The sequence below is a fragment of the Doryrhamphus excisus genome, chromosome 2 (assembly GCF_030265055.1).
Source record: "Doryrhamphus excisus isolate RoL2022-K1 chromosome 2, RoL_Dexc_1.0, whole genome shotgun sequence".
Lineage (NCBI taxonomy): Eukaryota > Metazoa > Chordata > Actinopteri > Syngnathiformes > Syngnathidae > Doryrhamphus > Doryrhamphus excisus.
The window spans coordinates 11,878,690-11,901,388 of NC_080467.1; the positions used below are offsets into that span (position 1 = coordinate 11,878,690).

The 22,699-nt window shown below is 47.4% G+C and overlaps 1 protein-coding gene across 4 annotated transcripts in view; it reads right to left on the bottom strand.

Moving 5' to 3' along the window:
• ggt1b (gamma-glutamyltransferase 1b) overlaps window positions 1-22,699 on the bottom strand; it is a 136,500-nt gene that overhangs the window by 14,016 nt on the left and 99,785 nt on the right. For 2 of the 4 annotated variants that reach the window (XM_058052037.1, XM_058052046.1), the window contains exons 5-6: window positions 3,529-3,673; window positions 74-137 (exon numbers count right to left, since the gene is read on the bottom strand). In XM_058052037.1, coding sequence (XP_057908020.1) covers window positions 74-137; window positions 3,529-3,673 — 209 coding nt within the window. Of the gene's footprint in view, window positions 1-73; window positions 138-515; window positions 559-3,528; window positions 3,674-22,699 lie in introns of all 4 variants that reach the window. The other 2 variants (XM_058052064.1, XM_058052056.1) reach the window with 2 other exon arrangements.

The window sequence follows — 22,699 nt, forward strand, 5'->3', positions numbered from 1 at the left end:
AAACGCAAAATCAACAGAAAAATACATGTACACCCGAATGTCCAGTCAAATCACAAACCAATACTTATCTTACCTTTTCTGATTGGAGTCAGGGGCCTCAGCAAGCAGCTCTCTCTCGCTGCTACCTTTGCCACTATCTGCAAACAGGTGATACTGTAAATGACACACTCACTGTGCAGCTTCAATATGTAACTACCATGCATTAAACTTTAACCCATTCCACCATAAAACACTTGAACTTCTATAACCATGGAAACACGCAGCTCAACAAAAGAAAACAATATTATATCCATACAGTCAAATGATGACAAAGAAATATTGATTTAAAATAACAGCAAAGTAAACAAGTGAGAGGAAAAGCGTTCCGTTGGGTGAATTATGCTTTATCTGCATCGATAGCCCAACAAGAATAACGTACAGGAGTCTCAAACTAGAAATATATGAGGCAAGTGGGCCCCTTGTACTACATATGTATGTTTTCCTTTCATGCACAAAGATATTTAAGTGTTCCTCACCAGGAAAGAAGATCACCATGAGGGGAGGAGAAAGAAGCCCGAGCTGCAATGGGGTTGGGGGGGGGGAAGCGCAGCGTAGTGGAGCAGGTCAAAGCGAGCCGGGCAAAAAAAAGAAAAAAAGAAAAAAGGTGCAAGTTAGCAAGGATGGTGCGGTGGATTCTTCTCAACTGGGAGGCAAAGGCAAGCAAGCTACGGGACAGGTGTTGGAACGCCCTTGTGTGGCTCCACCAATCGGAGGAGGGGGGGGGGGGGGTGTAGAAAAGTGCTCAAGGATGGCTCGGCGAGGGGCGCCTCATGACTGGCCTTGAACTCCATTCCTGTCAACTTGTGGTGTTTTATCACAGTGCAACAATTCTTCAAGGTGGACCTTGCATGGATGCGACAGAATGAACACTTCAGCTATCGCATTGCGTGAAAAGGAGCCTGATAAAACTTGTTACTAGTATTATAGTTTATTCTCCGTCGTGAATTTAGTATTAGCTGCTCCCTGCATGGGTCCAGCTGTGGTTATGTTGACTCTTAGTGTTTTGCCAGCTGCTGCCTGTTAGCTGTAATAAATGTGCCCAATTTGTTACATAGCCTCTAATATAAACAGCAACATTACACTGCGCCAGGCCAGCAGATTCACTTTTACAACCTGACAAAACATAGTTAATCATCGTGGAGTATTATGAAATTTAACATCAAGTATACGCAGTACTAACTTTGTTGTACTACTGTAAAAACGGCGAATGGACATGTCTGTATTAAAAGTATCACAAATCAGGTTGCTATTAGTGCTAATACACGGAGTGGTTTGTCACAATGCAAGATGGCGGCACAGTAATTCCATCACATCCATAGCACTGACGTTGCACAACACAGCATAACGCATTCAGTAAAGGAGGAGGGAAACCGGGGGCAACAGTAAACAAACAACAGTGGCGGAATAGCAATTAATCACATTGTGAAGCAAAGAGTTTCTGCATTTACAAACATTAAAAATATATACATTTAATGATATATTTATTATTGTGGATGTTGCCTTATTCAGGTACATGAGCATCTCCTCTGATTTAGGAACAGTGCTCAACATGATGCAGTGGGCAAACTACAACCATAATAATAAACATGATAAACAATATCTTCATTAAATGTATTTACAGAGATCTTATATTGTTATATTAATTTATTTATAAATCTGCACTTCTCTTTTGTTGAGATAATCCATCCATGACATATCAAGATAATGATGACACAGTATGATTATAATTAATTTGGCACCAGCGTGCCTAAAGCTATCCACAATAAAAAAAAAAACACTTCAAAATGTGCAGTTTTATCACATGATAAATGATAGTGATTTGACAAAGTTTAGCTTCTTAAGTTAGCTACCACTGAATGCATAGCTTGATAACCATGAACGCCAGTTATTTTATTTGGCCTTAACAAAAATTTCTGACACTTTTTAAGGAGTTTAATTGATCATTGTGAAAAATATAGACCTTTATTTGCTACAACTTTGTCTTTTAAAACGCTACAGTACGCTAATGGCTGATGGTGTTCTAATATTCATTCATTCATTTTCTACCGCTTATCCTCACGAGGGACGCGGGGGTGCTGGAGCCTATCCCAGCCGGTGCTGGAACCTACCCCAGGCGGGGTAATGTGCCAATCACAGGGCACATATAGACAAACAACCATTCACACTCACATTCATACCTATGGACAATTTGGAGTGGCCAATTAACCTAGCATGTTTTTGGAATGTGGGAGGAAACCGGAGTACCCGGAGAACACCCACGCATGCACAAGGAGAACATGCAAACTCCACACAGAGGGTGGAATTGAACTCGGGTCTTCTAGCTGTGAGGCCTGTGCGCTAACCACTTGTACACCATGCAGCCCGGGGTTCTAATATTCATTCATTCATTCATTGATTTTCTACCGCTTTTTCCACACGAAGGTCGCGGGGGTGCTGGAGCCTATCCCAGCTGTCTTCGGGCGAGAGGCAGGGTACATCCTGGACTGGTCGCCAGCCAATCACAGGGCACATATAGACAAACAACCATTCACACTCACATTCAAACCTTTGGACAATTTGGAGTGGCCAATTAACCTAGCATGTTTTTGGAATGTGGAAGGAAACCGGAGTACCCAGAGAAAACCCACGCATGCATGGGAAGAACATGCAAACGCCACACAGATGGTGGAATTGAACTTGGGTCTTCTAGCTGTGAGGCCTGCGTGCTAAACACTTGTACACCATGCAGCCCAGGGTTCTAATATTCTACAATATATTTTTTGTTTTAATTGGAGAGAGTTGCATTTAAATTTAGAACCTTTGTGTGCTATTTTTTGTTAGCATAAGTCTTTATCCTGTATGTTTTATTCTGCTTACTAGTATAGCCCACTTTGAGTATAACGCATAAATAAAGGCGGAATATCCAGTCACCTTTAATTGTACTTAAAATGAACAATAAACTAAAGAAACAAGGCTGGTCCAATCATTTTGACTTGACATGACTGTAGATTAAGCAATCATTTATTTCCCAATGTTGTGATATTCGGCATCCTGGCTCAGGGAGGTCAGGCCAGCATCTGTTTAAGAAAGCTCTCCTCTGATTGGCTGCTAGCATCCAGTCTAAAGAGGTGTACTCCGGCGCTAGCGAATGGTGGGGTGCTCTTTGAGGAAAGGCTACCGGTCGCACATCTTTTCCATTTTAAACTTTAGCCAGCATGGATGGATCCGTGAGCACTTCACTGCAAGTTAACTGTGATGTTTTGTCGTATACTCCAACCGTATTCACTACTACTACTACTACAACTACTACTTCTACTACTATAAACAGCGACGAGTCCTCTCGGGAGTGATGGGCTCTAAGTTGACCAGACAGCGAAGTCTCCATTTGGAAACTAAATGGTCCAAAAGACGGCGACAGAGGAATGACACTTCGCCGGTGAAAAGCGACAGAGGCGACAAAGGAGGAAGCGGTGGTGGTGGTGGTGGCGGTGGAGGAGACCTGCTGTTTACCTCGTTGATGCTCAAGTCCGACAAGCTGCCGGGGATGTTGCGGAAAAGCAACAACAGCCCATACGTTAGACGGGTGGCTTGGATCCGTGAGATCCAGAAGCATCTCCGGGAACAGAGGGCGGAGAAGGCGGCGGAGGTGCTCAAACTGTTGAGGAAGGTAAGACATGTTTACTTTTCGGCTTACTTAACTCTCGAACTCTTACATGTTTGGCTTTTGTTAGTCCAATTACACTAGTTGCACTGGAACACGTCATATGGAGGTGTTCCTTAGATTTTACCTCCAAGCAACTGTCAGTATGACGATGTGCAATCTACCAATAATAAACATATTGTTACATTAATACCTCTCAGGAGATGTCAATCTAAATATTATTGTGTTGCCATATTTGTTCATCGCTACTTTCTGAGACTTTCAAGCTAAATCTCCATAAATCTCCAGGTAATAACTATAAAAGCAATCTAAATGTACTGCAAAAAAGGTCAGTAAGGATAATTCATAATGCCGCCTACAGAGAACATACTAACTACTTATTTCTAAAATCACAAATACTTCAACTTGCTGATATAGTTAATCTTCAAACCGCTAAAATAATAGGGCTAAAAACAACCAATTAGCTAAAAGTGTCATCCAATACTTCTCTACATGAGAGGAGAAATATGATCTCAGGGAAGAAGTACATTTGAAACACTTCTATGCTAGGACTACGTTAAAAAGCCATAGCATTTCAGTATGTGGAATCAAACTATGGAATGGATTGAGTAAGGAAATCAAACAATGCACAACGATGAGCCAATTCAAGAAACAATACAAGCAGTTGATGTTTGCTAAATACAAGGATGAAGAGTCTTGAACCAGTCATGATGTGCTATATATATCACTATATTGACACTTACTATGGTACACATTATGGCATTGGATGCTCATATCACCTTGTACTTCAGTACGAGGTACATTATTAAAAAAAAAACAAAAAAAAAACAACAACCCTAAACTGTATTATGGAAAGCAGGAAGTGAACAAATGTAACAGTTACTGATTGTAACTATGGTACACATTATGTCATTGTATGGTCATACATTATTAAAAAAAAAAAAAACTTAAACTGTATTATGGAAAGCAGGAAGTGAACAAATGTAACGGTTACTGATTGTAAAAGTACCAGATGGAGGGGTAGGATTTAATAAGCTTTGCTTCTTCCTACTCCTTTCGGACATGTGGAACTGGGAACTGATTATGGGATGCACTCAATTGTAATCTGATGCATGTTCAAATGAAATAAAACCATTACCATTACCATTAGACTAGGGTCTAATCATCTATTTTGTTGGCTTCACTCCATATACAGTATACTGTAAAAGACAAAAAGACACACACAAATCCTTTTTAAAATCATTTGAAAAGGTCAAAGTGACATCTTCAAGTTCTGTAATGATTGGTATTATTGAACATACATCCTGTACTTCGTTACTTTACAGTGTTTCTGTCAATTCGTAATGGTTTATGTGTTTATTATTCATTCGTTTTATGACTGAAAAAAACTATCTATGAACCCAGTGTACTACAGTTACGACCACACATTCCTTATCCTTTCCTTCTCTATTATGGAATAGTAATATTCGTCAAAATTACACTGACTACATGCAAAAAAAAATTTATGACGCAATATTTGATTGAGGAAACTCCAGGCAAGTCACAATATCCAGTATTGAAGTATTCAATCCAGTTTTATTTCCTGTCTCACCAGTGTTCAATGTGGCCATTACCTGCAGCACGGCCAACATCAGTGCAATAAAATAATTCCTCCCAGACACGTAGCAGCATATTGCGTTCAACTGCACGTTGCCGGAAGAATGACGCGCCAACAACTCCCCCGTGGCAGCCAATCAAAATACCGACTTTCAAAAGATCACTGATTCATTCCATGATGCTTTCGAACTGAAGCAATGCGTTATGAAGGCGGTATGTTCTTTTTGAATAATAATAATAATAATAGTAATATTAGTGTTGGAAAGGGATGTATTCATAATGGTGTTGTCGGTACGAAACATTTGGTACATTCCCATTGAATGAGGGACAGGAAGTATAACTGTATATTCCTTAATCTAAAGCATGGCCATTACAGAAGATGTTGTATCAATGTGGTTGACATCCCAATAGACTACAGCAGTTTTTTGGGGGTTTTTTGCATTTAATTAAAAGAGATTTTATTCACTAAGCCAAAAAGCACACACTCTAAGCTGGTGGAATATGTTTAAAAGGTAAAAATAAAGCAGTTTTTATAGAGCCCTACATAAAGAATAAACCATGGGGAGGAAAACACGAGTTAGTGAGTGGACGCTTTAGGATATAAAAGGGTTAAAATAGAACTGCATGTTATTATCCCTTTTTTTGTTCACAGTAGTTCTGGTGTGGAAAGGATTTAAAAAAAAAAAATATATATATATATATATATATATAAATATACACACACACGGCGCCATGTCTTTGTTCCCCATGCATCTCTTATCTGCCTAAACTAACTGGAGGTACTACAGGTTTTCTGGCTCTTATCTGATATCCACGATTGTGTAACACTTTTCCGCGGTTTAATCCGCACTTTCTGGAGGGGGATTTACCCTGACTAGAGAGAGGCGAGAGTGAGCGCCGTTTTTAGAGCTCAGCTTGAGCTTTCCACTTCCTCTTGGTAGCTTTGCACTGATCAAAGCTGGGGGTGGAGGGGGGGAGACAGTCAGGATGCTCTGACGGGGGAGCACTTCTGATCAAGACAACTCCCCGGTATAGAAAAAAAGATCTAACTTCCGGCCCATCTGTATAGGGGCTGTGGAAAGCATTCTGCAGAAGGGTGTGTAGTAAGTGTGGATGAATCTCAGTGGGGTTTGTGTTGATTATTTGCATCAAGCTGAAAGAATGTGACTCATGGAAAAACTTCCTCTAAGACTTGCTGACCAATGCCCTTATACGGTACATTACAGCCTTCATGCTGTGACTCATAAGCGAGGAATATCTTCTTTGTTTTTTTAAATCCTGGGACAATTTTTTTAATTTCCTTAAATATAAAACACAAAAAAAAGGTTCAGAATCTGAACAAAATTGACCAGCATCCTCTTCACGGTCACAGTTCATCATCTATTATGTGACATTACAGCAGGGAGTCAAGCATCTAATTATGGACTGGCTCAGTAGCCAGCCCATAGACTGCTACTTGCAGTAGCAGTCTATGGGCTGGCTACTGAGCCAGCCCATATTGTTATTAGGGCTCGAGCACTGACCAGTGCGAAAGCCCTATTGTAATCGTAATGTTTATTATTATTATTATTATTATTAGGGCTCGAGCACTGACCAGTGCGAAAGCCCTATTGTAATCGTAATGTTTATTATTATTATTATTATTATTATTCTGCCAACCGTCGGCCTTTTTGAGGGCCTCAACATGCCCGAAAACTCACCAAATTTGGCGAGCGCATCAGGTATGGCGAAAAATTTTATATTTTATGGGTTTCAAATATAATGTTCCAAAATTGGCTCTCTAGCGCCACCTTGAATTTTAAAAAAAATTAGCCCCCGCCACCACTTTCACCGATCGTCACGAAACTTGGTGGAGACGTCTATCGTGACAGGACGGACCAAAAAGTCTCAAGAACCCATATTGGAAAACGAACAGGAAGTCGGCCATTTTGGATGGCGCCGGCCTTTTTCGGGCCAGAAGTTGGGGTCGTATCTCGACTAACTCCTCCTAGGGGGTTTGACCGAATGAGTCCGTTCTTGCATCAACGGACACTAGACGGATGGCCGACGTTAAATTGCGAAGGATTTTGGGATATTCCATACGATGTGGGTGTGGCACGCCCCCAAATTTTGCCCTTTTTCATCTGTCCGGGCCTTGCACGCTGAGCGTAACTGTAGACGTGAATAACTTGGCTCCACGTGGTCAGATCTTCATCATACTTGGTACATGTGATCATGGCCCCGCCCCGAACGTCCCCATAGGTCACTTCCTGATTTCGTCGCAGCGCCACCTATCGGCGACAGGCTAAAGGCGTGTCATCTACATGAGGCCTTTTCTGCCAGGAGATTCATCAGATGAACACCGAGGTCACAAGGTCACTGCCTGACAGCCTGGTGAAGCCTGTTGATGGACCATGATGCAGGAAAAGCGCACGTGGTGGGCGTGGCCTGGCGGCGAATGCTCAGGCCTCGCCGTTTACAAAGAAAGGGTCATCATTCGCCCGCAGAAGGTCGCATGTGCTTGAAAACTCATAAGGGGGGGGCAGATTCCAGGCCTGAGGGCCCTGGTGGGGCCTCCATTTGAAACCAAGCCAAATTGACTCACTAGCGCCACCTACAAGTTTTAAAATAATTATCCCTCGCCTCCCGTTGCACGTATAGGCATGATTTTCGGAGGAGACATCACTCGTGACAGGACGCATAAAAAAGTCTCAAGAACCCATGTTCTAAAACCAACAGGAAGTCGGCCATTTTAGGTGGCGGCGGCCATTTGGGGGAGGATGTAGGGGTCGTATCTCGACGAACTCCTCCTAGGGGGTTTGACCGAATGAGTCCGTTGTAGCATCAACGGACACTAGACGGATGGCCCACGTTAAATTGCGAAGGATTTTGGGCTGCTACTTAGGATGTGGGCGTGGCACGCCACCAAACTTTTACTTTAACCTTAACTTTTACCTTATCTGGCCCTGCCTGGTGTCTGGCCTTGCCTTGAAGCAATGTACATCAAAGTCAATACACAGTTTGACTGACAGACTGATGATGTCAGTTGATGGACTATGATGTGTGTAAAGCACATGTGGTGGGCGTGGCCACGGCGAATGGTCAGCCTTCGCCATTGACCATCGAAGGCTCATATTTCGCCCGCAGAAGGTCACAGGCTGCTGAAATCTTACACGTAAGGTCAGAATCCAGGCCTGAGCGCCCTGGTGGTGCTCCCATGTGACACCAATCTAAATTGACACACTAGCGCCACCTAGAAGTTTCAAATCATTATCCCTCGCCACCCGTTGCACGTATCACTATGATTTTCGGTGGAGAAGTCTATCATGACAGGACGCACCTAACGCTCCAGAACCCATGTTCAAAACACAGCGCCACCAACTGGTGGAAATGTATATCTGCTGTAACTTCCTCACGCATGGTCGGATCGTCTCCTAATTTTTTGGGTGGGTTCGGTCACCCTCCAGTCTGTGACTGTGTGTGTATATGGACTCTATAGCGCCACCAACTGGTGAAAATGTATATCTGCCATAACTTCCTGATTCATGGTCAGATTGTCTTGAAATTTTTTTTGGTGTGTTGGGTCAATCTCTGGTCTGTTATACTGTGTGTACATAGACTGTATAGCACTACCTATTGGTGGCAATGTATATCAGCTGTAACTTCCTTCCACATGGTCGGATCTGCCCCAAATTTTTTCTGGTGGTTTGGGATACCCTCCAGTCTACGACTGGGTGTGTACATAGACTCTATAGCGCCACCAACTGGTATAAATGTATATCTGCCGTCACTTCCTCCCACTTGGTCCGATCTGCCCAAATTTTTTTCTGGTGGTTTGGGGTACCCTCTGGTCTATGACTGTGTGTGTACATACACTATAGCGCCACCAACTGGTGGAAATGTATATCAGCTGTAACTTCCTTCCACATGGTCGCATCGGCCCCAAATTTTTTCTGGTGGTTTGGGGTAACCTCTGGTCTATGACTGTGTGTGTACATAGACTGTATAGCACCACCAACTGGTGGAAATTTATATCTGCCGTAACTTTCTCCCACATGGTCGGATCTGCCCGAATTTTTTTCTGGTGGTTCGGGGTACCCTCTGGTCTATGACAGTGTGTGTACATACGCTATAGCGCCTCCAACTGGTGGATATGTATATCAGCTGTAACTTCCTTCCACATGGTCGGATCGGTCCCAAATTTTTTCTGGTGGTTCGGGGTACCCTCTGGTCTATGACTGTGTGTATACATAGACTCTATAGCGCCACCAACTGGTGGAAATGTATATAGCCGTAACTTCCTTCCACATGGTCGGATCGTCTCTAAATTTTTTTTGGTCGGTCGGGTCACCCTCCACTCTTTGAATCTGCGTGTCCATAGACTCTATAGCGCCACCAACTGGTGGAAATGTATATCTGCCGTAACTTTCTCCCACATGGTCGGATCTGCCCGAATTTTTTTCTGGTGGTTCGGGTTACCCTTTGGTCTATGACAGTGTGTGTACATACGCTATAGCGCCACCAACTGGTGGAAATGTATATCAGCCGTAACTTCCTTCCGCACGGTCGGATCGGCACCTAATTTTTTCTGGTAGTTCGGGGTACCCTCCGGTCCGTTACCGTGTGGGCGCATAGACTGTATAGCGCCACCCACAGGCGGAAACGTATATCCGCCGCAAGTACCTACCGCATGGTCCGATCGTCGCAAATTTTTTTATGGCGGTTCGGGGCGCCGGACGGGACGTGACCGCGCACCAGCCTCGCCGCCGGCGTCACCCCCTCCGGGCGGAAAATTGCAAGTGCCGTAACTCCCTTACCGCTTATCCCATCGTTGCGGTTTTTCGTACGGTGCATCCGCGCGCCCGTCCGAACACGCGCGCGCCCCCGACCCGCGTGTACCCCCGACCCGCGCGTACCCCCGACCGCGTCGGGGTGCTCGAGCCCGCTCATCACTGCTTGCAGTTTTAATTATTAGGGCTCGAGCACTGACCAGTGCGAAAGCCCTATTGTAATCGTTCCGTTTCTTTTTCTTATTATTATTATTATTATTATTCTTCCGCGCCTTTGAGCGCCATTTTGAGGGCCTTAACATGCCCGAAAACTCACCAAATTTGGCGAGCGCATCAGGTCTGGCGAATAATTTGATATTTTATGGGTTACAAATATAATGTTCCAAAATTGGCTCTCTAGCGCCACCTTGAATTTTAAAAAAAATTAGCCCCCGCCACCAGTTTCACCGATCGTCACGAAACTTGGTGGAGACGTCTATCGTGACAGGACGGACCAAAAAGTCTCAAGAACCCATATTGCAAAACGAACAGGAAGTCGGCCATTTTGGATGGCGCCGGCCTTTTTCGGGCCAGAAGTTGGGGTCGTATCTCGACGAACTCCTCCTAGGGGGTTTGACCGAATGAGTCCGTTGTTGCATCAACGGACACTAGACGGATGGCCAACGTTAAATTGTGAAGGATTTTGGGATATTCCATACGATGTGGGCGTGGCACGCCCCCAAATTTTGCCCTTTTTCATCTGTCCGGGCCTTGCACGCTGAGCGTAACTGTAGACGTGAATAACTTGGCTCCACGTGGCCAGATTTTCATCATACTTGGTACATGTGATCATGGCCCCGCCCCGAAGGTCCCCGTAGGTCACTTCCTGATTTCGTCGCAGCGCCACCTATTGGCGACAGGCTAAAGGCGTGTGATCTACATGAGGCCTTTTCTGGCAGGAGATTCATCAGATGAACACCGAGGTCACAAGGTCACTGCCTGACAGCCTGGTGAAGCCTGTTGATGGACCATGATGCAGGAAAAGCGCACGTGGTGGGCGTGGCCTGGCGGCGAATGCTCAGGCCTCGCCGTTTACAAAGAAAGGGTCATCATTCGCCCGCAGAAGGTCGCATGTGCTTGAAAACTCATAAGGGGGGGCAGATTCCAGGCCTGAGGGCCCTGGTGGGGCCCCCATTTGAAACCAAGCCAAATTGACTCACTAGCGCCACCTACAAGTTTTAAAATAATTATCCCTCGCCTCCCGTTGCACGTATGGGCATGATTTTCGGAGGAGACATCACTCGTGACAGGACGCACAAAAAAGTCTCAAGAACCCATGTTCAAAAACCAACAGGAAGTCGGCCATTTTAGGTGGCGGCGGCCATTTGGGGGAGGATGTAGGGGTCGTATCTCGACGAACTCCTCCTAGGGGGTTTGACCGAATGAGTCCGTTGTAGCATCAACGGACACTAGACGGATGGCCCACGTTAAATTGCGAAGGATTTTGGGCTGCTACTTAGGATGTGGGCGTGGCACGCCACCAAACTTTTACTTTAACCTTAACTTTTACCTTATCTGGCCCTGCCTGGTGTCTGGCCTTGCCTTGAAGCAATGTACATCAAAGTCAATACACAGTTTGACTGACAGACTGATGATGTCAGTTGATGGACTGTGATGTGTGTGAAGCACATGTGGTGGGCGTGGCCACGGCAAATGGTCAGCCTTCGCCATTGACCATCGAAGGCTCATATTTCGCCCGCAGAAGGTCACAGGCTGCTGAAATCTTACACGTAAGGTCAGAATCCAGGCCTGAGCGCCCTGGTGGTGCTCCCATGTGACACCAATCTAAATTGACACACTAGCGCCACCTAGAAGTTTCAAATCATTATCCCTCGCCATCCGTTGCACGTATCACTATGATTTTCGGTGGAGAAGTCTATCATGACAGGACGCACCTAACGCTCCAGAACCCATGTTCAAAACACAGCGCCACCAACTGGTGGAAATGTATATCTGCTGTAACTTCCTCACGCATGGTCGGATCGTCTCCTAATTTTTTGGGTGGGTTCGGTCACCCTCCAGTCTGTGACTGTGTGTGTATATGGACTCTATAGCGCCACCAACTGGTGGAAATGTATATCTGCCATAACTTCCTGATTCATGGTCAGATTGTCTTGAATTTTTTTTTGGTGTGTTGGGTCAATCTCTGGTCTGTTATACTGTGTGTACATAGACTGTATAGCACCACCTATTGGTGGCAATGTATATCAGCTGTAACTTCCTTCCACATGGTCGGATCTGCCCCAAATTTTTTCTGGTGGTTTGGGATACCCTCCAGTCTATGACTGGGTGTGTACATAGACTCTATAGCGCCACTAACTGGTGAAAATGTATATCTGCCGTCACTTCCTCCCACTTGGTCCGATCTGCCCAAATTTTTTTCTGGTGGTTTGGGGTACCCTCTGGTCTATGACTGTGTGTGTACATACACTATAGCGCCACCAACTGGTGGAAATGTATATCAGCTGTAACTTCCTTCCACATGGTCGCATCGGCCCCAAATTTTTTCTGGTGGTTTGGGATACCCTCTGGTCTATGACTGTGTGTGTACATAGACTGTATAGCACCACCAACTGGTGGAAATTTATATCTGCCGTAAATTTCTCCCACATGGTCGGATCGGTCCCAAATTTTTTCTGGTGGTTCGGGGTACCCTCTGGTCTATGACTGTGTGTATACATACACTCTATAGCGCCACCAACTGGTGGAAATGTATATCTGCCGTAACTTCCTCCCACATGGTCGGATCTGCCCGAATTTTTGTCTGGTGGTTCGGGTTACCCTTTGGTCTATGACAGTGTGTGTACATACGCTATAGCGCCACCAACTGGTGGAAATGTATATCAGCCGTAACTTCCTTCTGCACGGTCGGATCGGCACCTAATTTTTTCTGGTGGTTCGGGGTACCCTCCGGTCCGTTACCGTGTGGGCGCATAGACTGTATAGCGCCACCCACAGGCGGAAACGTATATTCGCCGCAAGTACCTACCGCATGGTCCGATCGTCGCAAATTTTTTTATGGCGGTTCGGGGCGCCGGACGGGACGTGACCGCGCACCAGCCTCGCCGCCGGCGTCGCCCCCTCCGGGCGGAAAATTGCAAGTGCCGTAACTCCCTTACCGCTTATCCCATCGTTGCGGTTTTTCGTACGGTGCGTCCGCGCGCCCGTCCGAACACGCGCGCGCCCTCGACCCGCGTGTACCCCCAACCCGCGCGTACCCCCGACCGCGTCGGGGTGCTCGAGCCCGCTCATCACTGCTTGCAGTTTTAATTATTAGGGCTCGAGCACTGACCAGTGCGAAAGCCCTATTGTAATCGTAATGTTTATTAGGGCTCGAGCACTGACCAGTGCGAAAGCCCTATTGTAATCGTTCCGTTTCTTTTTATTATTATTATTATTCTTCTCCGCCTTTGAGCGCCATTTTGAGGGCCTGAACATGCCCGAAAACTCACCAAATTTGGCGAGCGCATCAGGTCTGGCGAAAAATTTGATATTTTATGGGTTTCAAATATAATGTTCCAAAATTGGCTCTCTAGCGCCACCTTGAAATTTAAAAAAAATTGGCCCCCGCCACCAGTTTCACCGATCGTCACGAAACTTGGTGGAGACGTCTATCGTGACAGGACGGACCAAAAAGTCTCAAGAACCCATATTGGAAAACGAACAGGAAGTCGGCCATTTTGGATGGCGCCGGCCTTTTTCGGGCCAGAAGTTGGGGTCGTATCTCGACGAACTCCTCCTAGGGGGTTTGACCGATTGAGTCCGTTGTTGCATCAACGGACACTTGACGGATGGCCGACGTTAAATTGCGAAGGATTTTGGGATATTCCATACGATGTGGGCGTGGCACGCCCCCAAATTTTTCCCTTTTTCATCTGTCCGGGCCTTGCACGCTGAGCGTAACTGTAGACGTGAATAACTTGGCTCCACGTGGCCAGATCTTCATCATACTTGGTACATGTGATCATGTTCCCGCCCCGAAGGTCCCCCTAGGTCACTTCCTGATTTTGTCGCAGCGCCACCTATTGGCGACAGGCTAAAGGCGTGTGATCTACATGAGGCTTTTTCTGGCAGGAGATTCATCAGATGAACACCGAGGTCACAAGGACACTTCCTGACAGCCTGGTGAAGCCTGTTGATGGACCATGATGCAGGAAAAGTGCACGTGGTGGGCGTGGCCTGGCGGCGAATGCTCAGGCCTCGCCGTTTACAAAGAAAGGGTCATCATTCGCCCGCAGAAGGTCGCATGTGCTTGAAAACTCATAAGGGGGGGCAGATTCCAGGCCTGAGGGCCCTGGTGGGGCCCCCATTTGAAACCAAGCCAAATTGACTCACTAGCGCCACCTACAAGTTTTAAAATCATTATCCCTCGCCTCCTGTTGCACGTATGGGCATGATTTTCGGAGGAGACATCACTCGTGACAGGACGCACAAAAAAGTCTCAAGAACCCATGTTCAAAAACCAACAGGAAGTCCGCCATTTTAGGTGGCGGCGGCCATTTGGGGGAGGATGTAGGGGTCTTATCTCGACGAACTCCTCCTAGGGGGTTTGACCGAATGAGTCCGTTGTAGCATCAACGAACACTAGACGGATGGCCCATGTTAAATTGCGAAGGATTTTGGGCTGCTACTTAGGATGTGGGCGTGGCACGCCACCAAACTTTTACTTTAACCTTAACTTTTACCATATCTGGCCCTGCCTGGTGTCTGGCCTTGCCTTGAAGCAATGTACATCAAAGTCAATACACAGTTTGACTGACAGACTAATGATGTCAGTCGATGGACTGTGATGTGTGTAAGGCACATGTGGTGGGCGTGGCCACGGCGAATGGTCAGCCTTCGCCATTGACCATCGAACGCTCATATTTCGCCCGCAGAAGGTCACAGGCTGCTGAAATCTTACAGGTAAGGTCAGAATCCAGGCCTGAGCGCCCTGGTGGTGCTCCCATGTGACACCAATCTAAATTGACACACTAGCGCCACCTAGAAGTTTCAATTCATTATCCCTCGCCACCCGTTGCACGTATCACTATGATTTTCGGTGGAGACGTCTATCATGACAAGACGCACCTAACGCTCCAGAACCCATGTTCAAAACACAGCGCCACCAACTGGTGGAAATGTATATCTGCCGTAACTTCCTTATACATGGTCGGATCGTCTCCAATTTTTTTTGGGTGGGTTCGGTCATCCTCCAGTCTGTGACTGTGTGTGTATATAGACTCTATAGCGCCAACAACTGGTGGAAATGTATATCTGCCGTAACTTCCTGATTCATGGTCAGATTGTCTTGAAATTTTTTTTGGTGTGTTGGGTCAATCTCTGGTCTGTTATACAGTGTGTACATAGACTCTATAGCGCCACCAACTGGTGGAAATGTACATCAGCTGTAACTTCCTTCCACATGGTCGGATCGGCCCCAAATTTTTTCTGGTGGTTTGGGGTACCCTCTGGTCTTTGACTGTGTGTGTACATAGACTGTATAGCGCCACCAACTGGCGAAAATGTATATCTGCCGTAACTTCCTTATGCATGGTCGGATCGTCTCCACATTTTTTTGGCTGGGTTGGGTCAATCTCTGGTCTGTTATACTGTGTGTACATAGACTCTATAGCGCCACCAACTGGTGGAAATGTATATCAGCCGTATCTTCCTTCCACATGGTCGGATCGGTACCAATTTTTTTTTGCTGGGTTGGGTCACCCTCCACTCTGTGACTGTGTGTGTACGTAGACTCTATAGCGCACCCAACTGGTGAAAATGTATATCTGCCGTAACTTCCTTCCACATGGTCGGATCGGTCCCAAATTTTTTCTGGTGGTTTGGGGTACCCTCTGGTCTATTACTGTGTGTGTACATACACTCTATAGCGCCACCAACTGGCGGAAATGTATATAGCCATAGCTTCCTTCCACATGGTCGGATCGTATCTAAATTTTTTTTGGTCGGTCCGGTCACCCACCACTCTTTGAATCTGCGTGTCCATAGACTCTATAGCGCCACCAACTGGTGGAAATGTATATCTGCCGTAACTTCCTCCCACATGGTCGGATCTGCCCAAATTTTTTTCTGGTGGTTCGGGGTACCCTCTGGTCTATGACAGTGTGTGTAACTCCCTTACCGCTTATCCGATCGCCGCGGTTTTTCGTACGGCGCGTCCGCACGCCCGTCCGGTCACGCGCGCGCCCCCGACCCGCGCGTACCCCCGACCGCGTCGGGGTGCTCGAGCCCGCTCATCACTGCTTGCAGTTTTAATTATTATTATTATTATTATTATTATTATTATTATTCTGCCGATTCGACGGCCATTTTGAGGGCCTGAACATGCCCGAAAACTCACCAAATTTTGCAAGCGCGTCAGGTCTGCCGAAAATTTCGATCTGGTGGGGGTCCCGAAAACAATGTTCCAAAATTGACTCTCTAGCGCCACCTTTTATTTTTGAAAAAATTGGCCCCCGACACCAGTTTCACCTATCGTCACGAAACTTTGTGGAGACGTCTATCGTGACAGGACGGACCAAAAAGTCTCAAGAACCCATATTGTAAAACGAACAGGAAGTCGGCCATTTTGGATGGCGCCGGCCTTTTTCGGGCCAGAAGTTGGGGTCGTATCTCGACGAACTCCTCCTAGGGGGTTTGACCGAATGAGTCCGTTGTTGCATCAACGGACACTAGACGGCTGGCCGACGTTAAATTGCGAAGGATTTTGGGATATTCCATACGATGTGGGCGTGGCACGCCCCCAAATTTTGCCCTTTTTCATCTGCCCGGGCCTTGCACGCTGAGCGTAACTGTAGACGTGAATAACTTGGCTCCACGTGGTCAGATCTTCATCATACTTGGTACATGTGATCATGGCCCCGCCCCGAAGGTCCCCGTAGGTCACTTCCTGATTTCGTCGCAGCGCCACCTATTGGCGACAGGCTAAAGGCGTGTCATCTACATGAGGCCTTTTCTGGCAGGAGATTCATCAGATGAACACCGACGTCACAAGGTCACTGCCTGACAGCCTGGTGAAGCCTGTTGATGGACCATGATGCAGGAAAAGCGCACGTGGTGGGCGTGGCCTGGCGGCGAATGCTCAGGCCTCGCCGTTTACAAAGAAAGGGTCATCATTCGCCCGCAGAAGGTCGCATGTGCTTGAAAACTCATAAGGGGGGGCAGATTCCAGGCCTGAGGGCCCTGGTGGGGCCCCCATTTGAAACCAAGCCAAATTGACTCACTAGCGCCACCTACAAGTTTTAAAATAATTATCCCTCGCCTCCCGTTGCACGTATGGGCATGATTTTCGGAGGAGACATCACTCGTGACAGGACGCACAAAAAAGTCTCAAGAACCCATGTTCAAAAACCAACAGGAAGTCGGCCATTTTAGGTGGCGGCGGCCATTTGGGGGAGGATGTAGGGGTCGTATCTCGACGAACTCCTCCTAGGGGGTTTGACCGAATGAGTCCGTTGTAGCATCAACGGACACTAGACGGATGGCCCACGTTAAATTGCGAAGGATTTTGGGCTGCTACTTATGATGTGGGCGTGGCACGCCACCAAACTTTTACTTTAACCTTAACTTTTACCTTATCTGGCCCTGCCTGGTGTCTGGCCTTGCCTTGAAGCAATGTACATCAAAGTCAATACACAGTTTGACTGACAGACTGATGATGTCAGTTGATGGACTGTGATGTGTGTAAAGCACATGTGGTGGGCGTGGCCACGGCGAATGGTCAGCCTTCGCCATTGACCATCGAAGGCTCATATTTCGCCCGCAGAAGGTCACAGGCTGCTGAAATCTTACACGTAAGGTCAGAATCCAGGCCTGAGCGCCCTGGTGGTGCTCCCATGTGACACCAATCTAAATTGACACACTAGCGCCACCTAGAAGTTTCAAATCATTATCCCTCGCCACCCGTTGCACGTATCACTATGATTTTCGGTGGAGAAGTCTATCATGACAGGACGCACCTAACGCTCCAGAACCCATGTTCAAAACACAGCGCCACCAACTGGTGGAAATGTATATCTGCTGTAACTTCCTCACGCATGGTCGGATCGTCTCCTAATTTTTTGGGTGGGTTCGGTCACCCTCCAGTCTGTGACTGTGTGTGTATATGGACTCTATAGTGCCACCAACTGGTGGAAATGTATATCTGCCATAACTTCCTGATTCATGGTCAGATTGTCTTGAAATTTTTTTGGTGTGTTGGGTCAATCTCTGGTCTGTTATACTGTGTGTACATAGACTCTATAGCGCCACCAACTGGTGAAAATGTATATCTGCCGTCACTTCCTCCCACTTGGTCCGATCTGCCCAAATTTTTTTCTGGTGGTTTGGGGTACCCTTTGGTCTATGACTGTGTGTGTACATACACTATAGCGCCACCAACTGGTGGAAATGTATATCAGCTGTAACTTCCTTCCACATGGTCGCATCGGCCCCAAATTTTTTCTGGTGGTTTGGGGTACCCTCTGGTCTATGACTGTGTGTGTACATAGACTGTATAGCACCACCAACTGGTGGAAATTTATATCTGCCGTAACGTTCTCCCAGATGGTCGGATCTGCCCGAATTTTTTTCTGGTGGTTCGGGGTACCCTCTGGTCTATGACAGTGTGTGTACATACGCTATAGCGCCTCCAACTGGTGGATATGTATATCAGCTGTAACTTCCTTCCACATGGTCGGATCGGTCCCAAATTTTTTCTGGTGGTTCGGGGTACCCTCTGGTCGATGACTGTGTGTATACATAGACTCTATAGCGCCACCAACTGGTGGAAATGTATATAGCCGTAACTTCCTTCCACATGGTCGGATCGTCTCTAAATTTTTTTTGGTCGGTCGGGTCACCCTCCACTCTTTGAATCTGCGTGTCCATAGACTCTATAGCGCCACCAACCGGTGGAAATGTATATCTGCCGTAACTTCCTCCCACATGGTCGGATCTGCCCGAATTTTTTTCTGGTGGTTCGGGGTACCCTTTAGTCTATGACAGTGTGTGTACATACGCTATAGCGCCACCAACTGGTGGAAATGTATATCAGCCGTAACTTCCTTCCGCAGGGTCGGATCGGCACCTAATTTTTTCTGGTGGTTCGGGGTACCCTCCGGTCCGTTACCGTGTGGGCGCATAGACTGTATAGCGCCACCGACAGGCAGAAACGTATATCCGCCGCAAGTACCTACCGCACGGTCCGATCGTCGCAAATTTTTTTATGGCGGTTCGGGGCGCCGGACCGGACGTGACCGCGCACCAGCCTCGCCGCCGGCGTCGCCCCCTCCGGGCGGAAAATTGCAAGTGCCGTAACTCCCTTACCGCTTATCCCATCGTTGCGGTTTTTCGTACGGTGTGTCCGCGCGCCCGTCCGAACACGCGCGCGCCCCCGACCCGCGTGTACCCCCGACCCGCGCGTACCCCCGACCGCGTCGGGGTGCTCGAGCCCGCTCATCACTGCTTGCAGTTTTAATGTTTATTATTATTATTATTATTATTATTATTATTATTCTGCCGATTCGACGGCCATTTTGAGGGCCTGAACATGCCCGAAAACTCACCAAATTTTGCAAGCGCGTCAGGTCTGCCGAAAATTGCGATCTGGTGGGGGTCCCGAAAACAATGTTCCAAAATTGACTCTCTAGCGCCACCTTTTATTTTTGAAAAAATTGGCCCCCGACACCAGTTTCACCTATCGTCACGAAACTTTGTGGAGACGTCTATCGTGACAGGACGGACCAAAAAGTCTCAAGAACCCATATTGTAAAACAAACAGGAAGTCGGCCATTTTGGATGGCGCCGGCCTTTTTCGGGCCAGAAGTTGGGGTCGTATCTCGACGAACTCCTCCTAGGGGGTTTGACCGAATGAGTCCGTTGTTGCATCAACGGACACGAGACGGCTGGCCGACGTTAAATTGCGAAGGATTTTGGGATATTCCATACGATGTGGGCGTGGCACGCCCCCAAATTTTGCCCTTTTTCATCTGCCCGGGCTTTGCACGCTGAGCGTAACTGTAGACGTGAATAACTTGCCTCCACATGGTCAGATCTTCATCATACTTGGTACATGTGATCATGGCCCCGCCCCGAAGGTCCCCGTAGGTCACTTCCTGATTTCGTCGCAGCGCCACCTATTGGCGACAGGCTAAAGGCGTGTCATCTACATGAGGCCTTTTCTGGCAGGAGATTCATCAGAGGAACACCGAGGTCACAAGGTCACTGCCTGACAGCCTGGTGAAGCCTGTTGATGGACCATGATGCAGGAAAAGCGCACGTGGTGGGCGTGGCCTGGCGGAGAATGCTCAGGCCTCGCGGTTTACAAAGAAAGGGTCATCATTCGCCCGCAGAAGGTCGCATGTGCTTGAAAACTCATAAGGGGGGGCAGATTCCAGGCCTGAGGGCCCTGGTGGGGCCTCCATTTGAAACCAAGCCAAATTGACTCACTAGCGCCACCTACAAGTTTTAAAATAATTATCCCTCGCCTCCCGTTGCACGTATGGGCATGATTTTCGGAGGAGACATCACTCGTGACAGGACGCACAAAAAAGTCTCAAGAACCCATGTTCAAAAACCAACAGGAAGTCGGCCATTTTAGGTGGCGGCGGCCATTTGGGGGAGGATGTAGGGGTCGTATCTCGACGAACTCCTCCTAGGGGGTTTGACCGAATGAGTCCGTTGTAGCATCAACGGACACTAGACGGATGGCCCACGTTAAATTGCGAAGGATTTTGGGCTGCTACTTAGGATGTGGGCGTGGCACGCCACCAAACTTTTACTTTAACCTTAACTTTTACCTTATCTGGCCCTGCCTGGTGTCTGGCCTTGCCTTGAAGCAATGTACATCAAAGTCAATACACAGTTTGACTGACAGACTGATGATGTCAGTTGATGGACTGTGATGTGTGTGAAGCACATGTGGTGGGCGTGGCCACGGCAAATGGTCAGCCTTCGCCATTGACCATCGAAGGCTCATATTTCGCCCGCAGAAGGTCACAGGCTGCTGAAATCTTACACGTAAGGTCAGAATCCAGGCCTGAGCGCCCTGGTGGTGCTCCCATGTGACACCAATCTAAATTGACACACTAGCGCCACCTAGAAGTTTCAAATCATTATCCCTCGCCACCCGTTGCACGTATCACTATGATTTTCGGTGGAGAAGTCTATCATGACAGGACGCACCTAACGCTCCAGAACCCATGTTCAAAACACAGCGCCACCAACTGGTGGAAATGTATATCTGCTGTAACTTCCTCACGCATGGTCGGATCGTCTCCTAATTTTTTGGGTGGGTTCGGTCACCCTCCAGTCTGTGACTGTGTGTGTATATGGACTCTATAGCGCCACCAACTGGTGGAAATGTATATCTGCCATAACTTCCTGATTCATGGTGAGATTGTCTTGAATTTTTTTTTGGTGTGTTGGGTCAATCTCTGGTCTGTTATACTGTGTGTACATAGACTGTATAGCACCACCTATTGGTGGCAATGTATATCAGCTGTAACTTCCTTCCACATGGTCGGATCTGCCCCAAATTTTTTCTGGTGGTTTGGGATACCCTCCAGTCTATGACTGGGTGTGTACATAGACTCTATAGCGCCACCAACTGGTGAAAATGTATATCTGCCGTCACTTCCTCCCACTTGGTCCGATCTGCCCAAATTTTTTTCTGGTGGTTTGGGGTACCCTCTGGTCTATGACTGTGTGTGTACATACACTATAGCGCCACCAACTGGTGGAAATGTATATCAGCTGTAACTTCCTTCCACATGGTCGCATCGGCCCCAAATTTTTTCTGGTGGTTTGGGATACCCTCTGGTCTATGACTGTGTGTGTACACAGACTGTATAGCACCACCAACTGGTGGAAATTTATATCTGCCGTAAATTTCTCCCACATGGTCGGATCGGTCCCAAATTTTTTCTGGTGGTTCGGGGTACCCTCTGGTCTATGACTGTGTGTATACATACACTCTATAGCGCCACCAACTGGTGGAAATGTATATCTGCCGTAACTTCCTCCCACATGGTCGGATCTGCCCGAATTTTTTTCTGGTGGTTCGGGTTACCCTTTGGTCTATGAAAGTGTGTGTACATACGCTATAGCGCCACCAACTGGTGGAAATGTATATCAGCCGTAACTTCCTTCTGCACGGTCGGATCGGCACCTAATTTTTTCTGGTGGTTCGGGGTACCCTCCGGTCCGTTACCGTGTGGGCGCATAGACTGTATAGCGCCACCCACAGGCGGAAACGTATATCCGCCGCAAGTACCTACCGCATGGTCCGATCGTCGCAAATTTTTTTATGGCGGTTCGGGGCGCCGGACGGGACGTGACCGCGCACCAGCCTCGCCGCCGGCGTCGCCCCCTCCGGGCGGAAAATTGCAAGTGCCGTAACTCCCTTACCGCTTATCCCATCGTTGCGGTTTTTCGTACGGTGCGTCCGCGCGCCCGTCCGAACACGCGCGCGCCCTCGACCCGCGTGTACCCCCGACCCGCGCGTACCCCCGACCGCGTCGGGGTGCTCGAGCCCGCTCATCACTGCTTGCAGTTTTAATTAGGGCTCGAGCACTGACCAGTGCGAAAGCCCTATTGTTATCGTAATGTTTATTATTATTATTATTATTATTATTAT